The sequence below is a fragment of the Myotis davidii genome, unplaced genomic scaffold, assembly GCF_000327345.1.
Source record: "Myotis davidii unplaced genomic scaffold, ASM32734v1 scaffold534, whole genome shotgun sequence".
NCBI classification, from domain to species: domain Eukaryota; kingdom Metazoa; phylum Chordata; class Mammalia; order Chiroptera; family Vespertilionidae; genus Myotis; species Myotis davidii.
The window spans coordinates 2,193,309-2,206,618 of record NW_006286678.1 but is presented as its reverse complement, the minus strand read 5'-3'; the positions used below and the strand labels follow the sequence as shown (position 1 = coordinate 2,206,618).

The 13,310-nt window shown below is 49.6% G+C and overlaps 1 protein-coding gene across 1 annotated transcript in view; it reads left to right on the top strand.

Moving 5' to 3' along the window:
* The window catches only part of COL15A1 (collagen type XV alpha 1), a 69,818-nt gene that overhangs the window by 45,686 nt on the left and 10,822 nt on the right, over positions 1–13,310 (top strand). The window contains exons 25-33 of the mRNA XM_006758605.2: positions 1,552–1,605; positions 1,706–1,765; positions 3,460–3,528; positions 3,643–3,684; positions 6,063–6,108; positions 8,192–8,272; positions 8,692–8,741; positions 8,854–8,955; positions 9,825–9,969. Of these exons, the coding sequence (XP_006758668.1) occupies positions 1,552–1,605; positions 1,706–1,765; positions 3,460–3,528; positions 3,643–3,684; positions 6,063–6,108; positions 8,192–8,272; positions 8,692–8,741; positions 8,854–8,955; positions 9,825–9,969 (649 nt within the window). The remainder of the gene's footprint in view (positions 1–1,551; positions 1,606–1,705; positions 1,766–3,459; positions 3,529–3,642; positions 3,685–6,062; positions 6,109–8,191; positions 8,273–8,691; positions 8,742–8,853; positions 8,956–9,824; positions 9,970–13,310) is intronic.

Below are 13,310 nucleotides of genomic sequence, written 5' to 3'. Positions count from 1 at the left end.
CATTCATTCTTCTGAGACCTTTCAGGCTGGTTTTTGTTTTGTTTTTTGTTTTGGCTGAAGCTGGATCTGAGGCCTGGGGAGAAAGGACCTACATTGCTCTAACAGACATATATCCTTGATGAATAGCCCATAACATCCACAGTGCATTTCTTCACAGGGCCTTCTGAGGCCTTGGTCCCTCACACCAGGCAGAACGGATGCTCTGGAGAGGGGTGGCTAAAGGCTAAGGCAGACTGGGAGAGCCATGTGTTACTGATTAACCACTTAACTAACGTCCAGTACTGTGGGAAACCTATAGTTAGCAATGCTGGCCACAGCCTGCAGCAGGTGACCAAGGAAGTTGTTCCCACCAAGTCCAGCTTATGCACAGCTTGCCAAGCACAGACAGTAAGGGGGCACCTTCTTCTTCTAACTTGCATAAAGGTGCCACGTGGGCCAGCTGTGGCCCAGCTGTGGCCCTTGCGACTAGTGTAGCTTAGAGTTCCCTTACAAACTCACTAGAGCCCTGTTACCCATGGCCCATGGATCGGCAGCACCAGCAGCAGCTGGGAGCTCGGTAGAAATGCAGCGCTTCAGGCCCCACCCCAGACCTACAGGATCTGCATTTCCATAAGATCCCAGGTGACACCGATGCACAGTGATGTTTGAGGAGCTCTGCGCTAGAACATACCACCTGGTGTCCCGTGTCTTGTTAACTCCTCTGCCCTTGCTTTTCTTTCCCTGAGAGTAACTTGGGCTGGGTGCTTTATACACAGGGCCTGTTTCAACTCAGTCTTTAATTGCTATTTTCCGGGGCATGACTATCTGTGTTAATGCAGCAGGAAGATGGGCCCCAGGCTTACTCCAGTCATTCTCCCGGAGACAGGGCAAACTGGCTGCAGGGGTGGGAAGGTGTGGCCTGGAGGTAGGGCTTGTTCTGGGAAGAGGTGGTGCATTGCGGGCACCCGTATGTCAGAGGCATGAAGGTTCCTGCAGGAGGTTAGAACAGGGCGGTGGCTCTGGAAGCATGTGGACATAGAAAGCCAGCCCTGGAATAAATGGGGTGCAGGAGAATTGGGGTGCCAGGCCAAGGTTCTGGTCCTTAGAGACAGGTAGGAACAAGGCAGAAACCAGGTACTGGAGCAGGTTATCAGGACGGGCTACAATGAGGGGCGAGGCAGGGCTGCATTGTTCCAATGGGGGCCATGGAGAGCCCTGGGACATAAGACCTAGGGCAAAGGTCCACGTTCTGAGCTGGACAGTGTCTGGCTACCTGGGTTCCTTCATTAGCCTGACTGTCTGAGAAGGTTGGATGCAGAGACTGGGTGGGGTAGAGCTTACAGGAGGGTGTGGGGCGGTGATGGGTTGAGCATGTGCTTCCAGCTGAGCACAGAGAGGCTGGGAGACAAGGAGCAGGCAGGTGGATACCTCATACTTGCTCCTGGCCCTCCTTCCTCCCGTCGGTGGTTCACTGTCACCACTGCCCACAATGGCAGGTGGGGTGCCCCCCATCTCCCTGGCCATTGAGTTTCTGTTCTTTTCTGATGTGGTTGGTATTTGTTTTGCCTCTAGGGACCCAAAGGACCGCCAGGACACAAAGGAGAATTTGGCCTCCCTGGACGACCTGTAGGTGTTGGTGTTCCTTGGACTGGACGTGAGAGAGGACACGTGGGCCAGGCTGGCCGGTGGGCAGTGGTTTTACTAAGGCGTCTTCTATGGGTTTCAGGGTCGCCCAGGACTGAATGGCTTCAAGGGTGCCAAAGGAGACCGAGGGGTCATGATGCCGGTGAGTGCCACAGCCCTCGCTCCAGCCCCACACCACCCCGGGGACAGAGCCCCCAAGGCCAGTGTCCAGAGGAGAGAGTGTCAGGTCCAGTGAGCAAGGCTTGTGGACATAATGTTCAGAAATGTTTTTCTTCTTCTTCCACTGCCACTTCCAAACGTCCTCAGCCCAACTCTGTCCTCCAGCTCACTCTCAGGGTTCCTCCCACCAAAGCCTCAATGGAGCATAAGCTTCCTTGTCCAGACCCCAGAGGGAGGTGGGAGACTGCCATATGCACGTGCTCAGGAAACCTGGTTTCAAATCCCAGGTCTTCTGATTTGGGAGATACCTGGTCCCAGGGGCTTTGCACATTACCAGGGACTCCATAAATGCTTGTGAGTGAATAACAAAGGTAGATCAGCCACTTAGGTGGGGCCTCACTCCATGGCAGGCAGTGGAGGCTCAGCAGGGGACAAGGGTCTAGAACAGCGGTTCTCAACCTGTGGGTTGTGACCCCTTTGGGGGTCAAACAACCCTTTCACAGGGGTTGCCTAAAACCATCAGAAAACACATATATAATCACATACTGTTTTTGTGGTTAATCACTATGCTTTAATTATGTTCAATTTGTAACAATGAAATTGGGGGTCACCACAACATGAGGAACTGTATTAAAGGGTCGCGGCATTAGGAAGGTTGAGAACCACTGGTCTAGAATAAGGAAGCCAAAGTGTATTGAGCACCTACTGTGTACCATGAGCTCTTGGGGATATTATCTCAGTCTTGGTAATAACTATCCTAAGAGACACTAGGTGGGGTCCTTGTTTTGCACAAGAGGAAACAGGGGCCTGTAGGAGTTAAGTGACTCACTGAAGGCCACCGAGCTAAGGGGCAAATGCAGCTCTAAGTCCGTTGCTGCTTCTGTTTGCACCACGCTGCCTCTGCTTTGTATGTCCAGAAACCCAGACAAACAGCTTTACTGAAGCACCGGGGAGGTAACGCATAGCCATCAAGCCTGCTGGGCTACTAGGAAAAGCAGACACCGATGCCTGCCCTTAGGAGATCCGTGCAGCTTCAGAGTGGGCTGGGTGCCTCATGCCTGGGTCGGAGCCTGGCCCTCCTGCTGAGACATCCTGCTTGGGATCCAGGCTTAGAGGAGCAAACACTGCATGGTGTTCAGGCCAGGATGACCTGGCTTTGAAAATAACTGTGCTACCCAGCAAGAGCTGTGCATTTATTTTTGCATTTATGAGGCACTCTCTGAGGTACCACAGCACATGAAGGACCACCCTCCCCCCACTCCCACCCCACCTCACTTGTCGCTCCACACTAGGGATGTGCTGATAGAGAGGTGGTGGACTCGGTATCAGCTGAGCATGGCTCTTGGAGTCAGAATCTGGGTTCCGATCTCAGTTCTGCCATAAGTTGCTGTGTGCCCTTGAGCAGGTCACTTCCCCTCTCTGGACCTCATCATCCATCTGTAAGCCAGAGATAATACTTGTTGCTCTGCCGTCTTCCCCATGGGTTGTTGTGAAGATGCAATGAGGTCAACTATATAGACGTGCTCTGTAGATGGGACTGGCTTAACTATGGGATAAATTAGTTGGCTTTAGAGGGCCCTCCGTTCCTCATTGTGTCCCCCAAACCTGGGGGAAATATCCTGCAGCTGCCTCTGCACTCACAACAACCTGAACTCAGGAATGGCCTTTCTTCCTCAGGGCCCACCTGGCGTACCTGGTCCTCCAGGCCCCCCTGGACCACCGGGAGCAGTGATTAACATCAAAGGAGTAAGTGGGGGTGGGGTGGGGGAGAGACCTTCAGGGGGGAGTGGGCACCAAGCTGACCTAAGCCCAAGTCAGATGTCCCCATGGCCTCACATCTCTTGTCCTCACTTCCCACAGGCTGTCTTCCCCATACCAGCCCGGCCACACTGCAAGATACCAGTAAGTAGCATATGGTCACTGTCATAAAAGAGCCGACTTTGGCACAGAAAGCAACTCAGAGATGATCGGTCTTTGTCTTGAGCCCTTTTTACCCATCAGTGTCCTCTTTGATGTCTTGTATCACTTACATATAGACCCTTAAGTGACCAGAAGCTTCTAGATAACAGACTGTGGCAATGAAACATACAGGGTCTTCTAAGGGTACACAGTGTTTCTTTAGCGCAATAAAAAGGCAGTATCTTTTGTTATCATAACCATATTAAATTCATGCTTAGAGCAGTATGATAGGGGGAAATAGACATCTTAAAAATATAGACAAGAAAATAAGCAATTCAGTCAGGCTCTTTGCATTGGGAACTCTGGGCCAAAATCTCTAACTGACCGTGTGCTGTCCTTTTCCAGTTGTGATATTACCACACAGCACACCACCTGAGAGGCAGCATTCTCTCTCTCTTTTATAACGAGGAGGCAAACTGACTCAGACGAGCTCACTGACTTATTCAAGGTCACAGGACTGACAGATCTGGAACTGTTACTCACTTCCCCTGACCACCAGGCAGCAGGTGCAGGCACTGTGACCCAGGGGATCAGGCACGTGACTGGCCACCCAGGTAGTCAGTGGCACTGTCCCTGAGGTCTCAGCAGTATTGGGAGAATCCCGTTTTTGTGGGGAAACCCAGGAAGGTGGGCCTCTATGCACAAACATTAGTCATGGAACTGTGCGTAATCATTCTCTTGATCATTCAACATATTAACTGAGTACTTACCAAATGCTAAGTACCCCACTAGGCCCCGAGGACACAGGGGTGAACTACACAGGGATGGCCTCTGTTCTCAGGAGCTTGCAAATGACAATTTAGAAAGATTCCTTAAAGAAATTAATTAAAATTTTTAAGATTCCTTAAAGTGGGTTCATAATTGATGCCTGTTGAGGTGGTGAGAAGGCTTGGATCAAAGGCTCTAACATGATGCAGCTTCACGGTGTGTTTGCCTAGACATTGTCCATGTCTAAACTTTGAGGCACCCAAGTCTGCAGCCCAGGACCTGGGAACTCTGCCTGGGAGACAGAGGACAGGACCCACCTGTGTAAGGCGACCACGGGGCCCAGATCTATGTGCGGACAACAGCACACCAGGTCATGTTTACGCTGATAGACTGAACAGAAACATAACACATCAGTGTTGGAGGAGCCCTCCGGAGTGTGGCTGCACCCCACCTCCTATGGTACAGAAGGGGAGACTGAGTTAGTGCCTAGAGGGCCTCTCAGATAACACAATTCCAGGTTTCGAATGGACTAACCATGGGACAGTACTTGACACACTTGAAAGTATCATAAAAATGCGACTGCAATGACCATGACCTGGACTAGGACCCTTTTTAGTAAACATGGCCTGTGGCGGTCTAGACATTACTTAAAAGAAGCCAAAGAGGAGATCAGAGCACGTTTGCAGAGTGTTTTTATTTCATGCTGCTGGACACCACGGAGGCTGGGCCAGCGACATTCCTTGACCAGCTCTCAAAATGGACACTTGAAAGAGAAATGCTTCCTTTCACACCCAGCATTGCACAAACCCCTTTGAAATACAGCCCCTTCCCAACCATCACAATTTACAGCTCATGCCTGGAGTGGAGGGACTTTACCAGCAAAACCACAAGATATCAGCTTGGTGCTGGGGCTTTCATCCTTAACCTAGAAATGTTTTCCCATAAAGAGTCCCCTCCCTTCCCTTCCCCCATCTTCTATCAGTGACCCCTGAGCAGTTTGTGACCCACCACCCAAAAGCTTAGGGGAATCCTGGCACTAGGGAGTCATTCTGATTCCACATATCAACTGCGAAAAAAGTGAAGACAGATTATTAAAAGCATGGTGGCAAGCGGCTCTGTTCTAATAGGTAAAGAAATGCAGGAATCTGGGAGTGAACTGGGAACAGCTTGGACTCCAGACCCCAGGCACTTAATATGGAGTCCAGAATAGCCCTCCCAGCCTAATGATAATCCCCCCGTTGTTGATTACCACCACCCTCAGTTCCTGTTCATTATGCTCATTCCTGGCCATACACAGTAGCCAAACTAATGGCATCCCAGCTTCATGACTGGGTACATCACTAGCTTGACCTCTCACGTGAATCAATTCATTGATTAAAAAAAAGGGGGGGGCGGGGGAGGCCAACAATAATGGTTGGCCAAACCAACCCTGCTGCCATTTATTGTCTTAAATCTTTGGGCTTCCCCTTTGCAGAGTTGTTTGGCCAGGAGGCCTGACGCCATGACGTCGCTCCTCCTGCCACACACTCCCCCGGAGCAGGGCACAGTGGCTACCTGTGCATGCAAACACCAGGACAGGGTTCACATGTGTGACTTTGCCTTTCTCTCTCCAGGTTGGTGCGGCTCATCCTGGGAATTCAGAACTCATCACCTTTCACGGTACACACTCCCTCCTTCACCTTAACATTTCTCTGGGATATTTCCAGACCCCCGTGCCTCTGCTGGCATAGTTTTTATCTGCCCATGGGCAAAGACTCAGTGGCCAGGAAGAACTGGCTGCTCTAGTATGTGTTAGGAGGGGCTCACAGCTGAGCAAAGGCTGTGGGATGGGGCATTTCTGTTTGGTTCTGTCACCCATCTGTTTATCCTACACATCTTGGCTGAGACTCCTAGTTAGCAGGAAGCGCTCCATTTGTCCATTTGTTAGTTTATTCATAAAGCATCCACTGAATCCTCCTTGCTTGGTGCTGTCCCACGCACTGGGCTGAGACAGGTGACTCCTCCACCATTCCTGCCACCCAGGCCCGTAGGCACTGTTAGGTGAGAGTAGTTTAAAAATCACCACAATGCAGTCTATCAAGAGCTAGTACAGGGCAGGGCCAGGAGAGCCCAGAAAACCTTTGCTGCAGAGTGTTCTTGGACCAGCAGCACCTTCATCTCCTAGGAGCTTGTTAGAAATGCAGGGCCCTCGGCCTCCCTGCGGACCTGCTGAGTCAAAGCTGCATTTTAACAAGCGCCCTGCTGGGGTGCAGCACTGTAGAGTATGAGAAGCTCTGGCTCTGAGCATTTGATGAGCAAGTTCAAGGCCTGTGAGAGCTCATCTACCACACAGAGAGTGGGAAAGTTCCGGAAACTGAGCACGCAGGTGAGCGCTCAGTCTGGTCCTCTGTCCGCACACACCACTGTGTCCCCCTTTTGATTGAGAATTCTGAACACTTGCTGTTTAAACAGGGGAAGCTTTTTTTTCTTTCCAATACTGACCTGTGGCTGGGCTCTGTCACTCTTAGCCCACCAGGTGGTGGTCTTCCTGGTGATGTCTGGTCCCGTGGCTCTCTGTCACTTTGGTTACAAAGTCCAGGCTGTTTTCAGACTCCATGCTCAGATCCAGTTCAAGGCTTTCCCTTCCTCCTGCTGCAAGGTGGGCCTTGGGGAGGACGGGTGGATGTGGATTTACTTTCTCAGATCCCCAGTGCTTCCCCTTCCTCACAGGGTTTCTCTGGGCGGAAGGGGAGGGAGCAGACTTGTCCAGATGCAGGCCCTAGTGGGCCGGTTGTCCTCCCTCTTACTGTGGGTCTACCCTGCTCCCCCCATGAGCAGCCACATGGGCAGTGGTGAGCTGGCTGTCCTCTTCTCGGGGCAGCCTGCTGTCTGTGGTCTCCCTGTGGTCCGGTGGAGGCTCCCAGGTCCTGGCCTCAGCCCCGCTCCCTAATCAGTGAGGCCTGGCCGGGTGTGACTGCCTCTCCCACTGACCCCCAGCAGGCAGCATCATGCCCCTGATAACATTCTTCCCGTCCCCCACCCTCACGCTGGGAAACTGAGCCAAACTTCATCTATGCTGTGTGCCTGTCTCTAGGTTCAAGGGTGGCAGTCAGTTGATCTCAGACCTCTTGGGAACCAGGAATTCAACAATGTAGTGTCCACAACTCATCGAGGTGGGGGGAGGGGTCACTTCTTTTCCTAAATGCTGAACTCCCAGAAGGAGCTCATGCCTCTCCCCCTTCTAAAGAGTTGAGGGAAGGGGTTGCCTGTGATGCCAGTTCTGCAGAAAGGGTGCTTCTCACAAGCCCTGCGGGGAGTAGGGGGTCGCACAGTTGGCATCTCTCAACTCTGTCATCCCCTGACACCACCGTGCTGCACTGGCATAGGCGAGGGGAGGCTGCAGGCCTGACTTGGTGTGGAGCCTTGGGCATGTGTGTGAAGCTGTGGGAGAGAGTTAACCAGCTTCTGCTGGGCTCCCATGATGCACTGCTGGTGTCTTCATGATGGCACATTCCATTGCCCATCCTGCCTCCCATTACGCTTCACTGTGTCTGTCTCCCCGAGACCACGCCTTTCAAGGTCTGCTGTGTCTGCCTCTGTCTTCACCATCAGTCAGAGAAGGATCTTACACTCTTAATAGGCCTTTGTTCGTTGAGTGGACTTTGCGAAAGGGGCTCAATTTGAAAAACTTGTCTCAAAAATGTTTTATATAAAATGAAGATAATTTTCCACTTTTTTTTAATGTATGTGTATTTGGTGGCAGGTGTTAAAGGAGAAAAAGGAACCTGGGGTCTTCCAGGCTCCAAAGGAGAAAAAGGCGACCAGGGGGCCCAGGGACCACCAGGTATTTCAACTCTTGGGCTAGATCTTGCCTTTGATTGTTGTCCCTGAGAAATCCAACTGAGCCAGAAAATAAGACTAATTCCATAACCACCCTGACCGCAAGCTGCACAGAGTTCAAGAGAGACCCAGTCGTGGGTGACATGTCCAAGATGGAACATTGTCAGGAGAGACTAGAAGTTCCTATTATTCATGCTTCATATGCCAAATGGGGCCTAAAGGGATGTGCCAAGTTCCCACAGTGCCTGGGGCGGGGATCCAGGCCAGGACTGTTTCGGCCTTCAAGCCCAGTGCCCACTCTGTTAGCTAAATCCATGCAGAGTCACTTCCACTAGGAAGTAATCATGGGTGCCAACGTGGCGCCTTTTCTTTTTAAATTTCTGAGATTGTGATTGCGAATCTTATGAGGCGTTTCTTTTGCAGGCCCTCCAATGGATCCAGCTTACCTAAGGCATTTTATAAACAGCTTGAAGGTGAGTATTTGTCTCTTAAATTTGGGCCTGTGTTTCCAAGTTCTCAGGTGTATGTCAGAGACTGGTTCTTCCTACTCGTACTAAATGTTCCTTGAATGTTCTCTGCTTCCAGGGGGAGAATGGAGACAGGGGGTTTAAAGGAGAAAAAGGAGACTCTATCGGCGACTTCTCTGTGTCAGGACCTCCAGGCCGGCCAGGAAGTCCAGGCCTGGCTGTGAGTAGTGACCCCTCCACGCCACCTTCCTTGTCAAGTCACCGCTTTCCCTGAAACCCCCCAGTGTGACTAGGCAGTTGGAGAGTCAAGAGTCAGTCGTTAGCCACAAGCTGAGGTGGGACTTGGGCATCAGCCTCTTGTTGACTGAGGCGGACTTGGCTGAGGCCCACAGAGGACAGGGAGCCGGCCAAGGCCATAAGCATTCAAGTTACTTCCAGGTCTCTAACTGAGCTGCCTTGTTCGTGTTAATGGTGGGAAATTGCTGAATATGAAGAGATGTTAATAGTGAACACATCAGATAGTGGAGACAGAATGGAAGGTGAGGGAGGCATTTTTCAGCGGGGCGATTTCATTCTTTTGAAATTTCATCAAAGAGGAAGCTCTTAGATGGGCTTGATCTTCTTGGGCTAACAAGTTTCTCAAGGACACAAAAGAGGAAATCGAGTTATGCCTCTAATAAGAGTATGATGAGATCACTGACCCTCAGGGACCATAAGCAAACTCTGGTCCCAGAGCTTGCCATGAGGGCAGACTCAGCAAAGCCAGGAGTCCAGGGTTCCATTTCCAGATCCGCTTCCGTTTGCTTTGGTAAAGTCTTGTCCTCAATCTAGGTCTCAGCTTCTTTATCTGTGAACTGAAAAGGCTAGGCTAGATGATCTTCTAGTTTGAGGCTCTCTGGTGTACTCGGGAGTGTCATTCAACACAGTGAGGGCATTCACCACTTGAGTTGTGCCCAAGATTGAGGATAATGTTGACAATAGCTAGTATTTATTGTCTACTTAACAAATGTCCTCTTAAAAAGAATAGGGGGGATTTCTAGTGGTTAATGGTGCTTTCTCTCTTCTGTTCCTGTGCCATTGCCTTCACAGGGTCAGAAAGGGGAGACTATCGTTGGGCCCCAGGGACCCCCAGGTGTTCCTGGCCTACCTGGGCCACCTGGCTTTGGAAGACCTGGTTCTCCTGGGCCACCGGGACCCCCAGGGCCACCAGGACCTCCAGCTATCCTAGGAGCAGGTTAGTACTGCAATGGTGCCCACACTTATGCCATCTGGTGGCATGTCAACTACACTGACAAAGGGCTGCTTCCCCAATGGAACTCCTCCAGCTATCCTAGGAGCAGGTTAGTACTGCGATGGTGCCCACACTTATGCTGCTGTTGTGCTCAGGGTCACCCCATCTGATGGCATGTCAACTACACTGACAAACGGCTGCTTCCCGAATGGAACTTCCTTCCTTCCTTCCTTTTTAAAAAAATTCCTTCCTTCCTTTCTTCCTTCCTTTCTTTTTTAAAAACATTGAGATAATTTATAAAATTCACCCATTTAAAGTATACAATTCATATATTCACAAGGTTATGCAGCCATTGCCACTCTAATTCCAGTACAGTTTTATCACCTCAAAAAGAAACCCTGTGCCAATTAGCAACACGCCTCTACCCCCATCCCCCAAACCTGGCAACCAATGGTGTACTTTCTGTATCTATAGATTTGCCTATTCTGGACATTTCATATAAATGAAATCACATATTATGTGGGAGAGAGTTAACCAGCTTCTATTTGGCTTCTCTCACTTAACACAGTGCTTTCAAGGGTCCACATTGCAGTGTGTGTATCAGAATTTCATTCCTTTTTATGGCTGCTTAACATTCCAATGATACATTTTGTTTATCCATTCATAAGTTGATGGACATTTGAGTTGTTTCTACTCTTTGACTGTTATGAATAGTACTGCATGGACATACGTGTACAAGTTTTTGTGTGGGTGTGTCTTTTCAGTTCTCTTGGGTATATACCTAGGAGTGGAATTGTTGGGTCATACATGTTTAACTCCTTGAGGAACCTCATCAGACTGTTTCCCAAAGTGGCTGCACCATTTTGCATTCCCTCCAGCAGTGTACAGAAGTTTCAATTTCAGCCCTGGCTGGGTGGCTCAGTTAGTTGGAGCATTGTCTCATACACCAAATGATTGCAGGTTAGATTCCTGGTCAAGGAACATACCTAGGATTTGATCCCAGTGCATGTATGTTATACCTAGGAGTGGAATTGTTGGGTCATACATGTTTAACTCCTTGAGGAACCTCATCAGACTGTTTCCCAAAGTGGCTGCACCAGTTTGCATTCCCTCCAGCAGTGTACAGAAGTTTCAGTTTCAGCCCTGACTGGGTGGCTCAGTTAGTTGGAGCATTGTCTCATACACCAGAAGGTTGCAGGTTTGATTCCCGGTCAAGGAACATACCTAGGTTGCGGATTTGATCCCAGTGCATGTATGTGAGACAACTAATGGATGTTTCTCTAGTTTGTGGAAAGAAGATTAGGACAGTGTCTCTTACCTGCCTCCCTGCAAAGTCTCTCTCTCTCTCTCTCTCTCTCCCCCTGTTCCTCTCTCTCTCTCAAATGAATAAACATATCTTCGGATGAGCATTTTTAAAAAGTTTCAATATCTCCTCCTCTTTGTCAACGCTTGTTATTACCTTTTTTTCTAGTCACCCTCGTGTGTGTGAAGTGATACTCATTGTGGTTCTGATTTGCATTCCCCTTAAAACGCCTGATGTTGGGTATCTTTTCATGTGTGGGTGGAAACTTCTTGACTGCTTTGCCTATCCCTGGGCCTTATGGAACTTGAGGACCAGCATTGATTCTAACTCTCTATGTAAAAATTCTTTCACCTGTTGGTGCCTCACTTTCTCAAATGGAAAATGGGTGAAACAGAAGAAAATCTCCATTTACCAAGTGCCTGGAACTCTGCTAGTCACTCTACTACATTATCTTATTAAAATCTCACAAAGCCCTTCAAGGAAAGTATCAGCACCCCCATTTTGCTGATGAGAAAAGTGAGATCCAGAGACGTTTAGGAACCTTGCCAAGGTCACACAGCTAATAAGTGGCACCAATAGGTTTAGGACCCAGTGAAGCCTGTGTTCTTTCCACTGTGCCCATGGTGGGAAAATAATACCAGCAGCAATAATAGCATGGCTGCATCACTTCTTGTGGTTTGGGCTGGCATGAACCAGGTGTGGTGGAAGCACACCTGGGAAGATATCTGCAATGTCTGGGCACCAGGGAGAACTTTACATAGTGGGTGACTTTGGGGCTGGGGCCTTGACTTAGTCTTGGATCTTTGGGCTACAAGTGACAGAAATGTAATTCAGACTAGATCCAGCAGAAGTGACACGTACAGCATGTCAAGGAAAGGTGAACAGTCAATGTGTGAGAGACGCAGATGTGCGGCAGGACCTCAGATACAACCAGAACCAGGGGCCCAAACCCTGCGAGGGTCCTCTGGCCGTCTCTTGTCTCAGCTTCTCCCTGTATGCACACTTCATGTTTCTTCACCACAGACCACATCCTCTGCATGGTGGGAAGGAAATATGGTTACTGACAGCTTACAGCTTCTACTGTCAGCTAGAGATCTTGGCCTCTCTTCTCAATTTTTGTTTGCCAAGTCCTGGGACGGAGCAAGTCTTGGGAAAGGCTTTTGATTGGCCTGACTTGGGCCAGGTGCCCAACCTATAGGCAGGAGGTAGGATCACATGAGAATATGGCAGCTCCTTCTGGAACCAAATGGTTGTAGAGGTGAAGGGGAAGATCCCAAGAGAAGGTGAAGGTACTGGTCCTGCAAAGAAAGAAGGTGCTGAATTGATAAACCATCGGTGTCTTGAGGGATGAGCAGGCATTACAGGAGGTGGGGGAGGGGGGAACATTACAGGGAGAGTATAGGATGCAGAGGATCTGTTGTCCATAGTAGCCCTACACTAGAAGCCCCAGGACTCCTTGCTCAATAGAACAAAGATTGTCCCTCACATAATGTATAGCAATTCACGGTTTACAAAACACTCCCAGATTCATTATCCCACTTAACTTTCACAGCATCCTTGGGAGGGAGATGAAATGGAAACTACTATAAAACTCATTTCGTTCATGAAGACACTGAAGCTCAGAGAGGTTAAGAAACTTGCTCAAGGTCACAAATACTAGGAAGAGGCATGGCTAAATGCGAGTCCTCTACCTGCTCTCCACTGGGCATTCACCACCTGGGTATGGATCTTCAAGTCCTGTGTCGAAACTGCAAACTTACTGGCAATGACCTGAAAAATCTGATACAGTCAAAACATCCTTAACTCTGCAAGAGCCTTGCAGAGGTGAGGGAGGAATTAGGGCAGCCGTTTGAAATGAATAAAACTATTGAAAAAAAAAGACGGTACCCTTTTATGTAATGATGTTTACTTTGAATTTATATTAGTTCACACAAACACTCCATCCATGCTTTTGTTCCGGCCCTCCGGTCCAGTTTAAGAACCCATTGTGGCCCTCGAGTCAAAAAGTTTGCCCACCCCTGGAAGGGCATGTGGGAGGGTG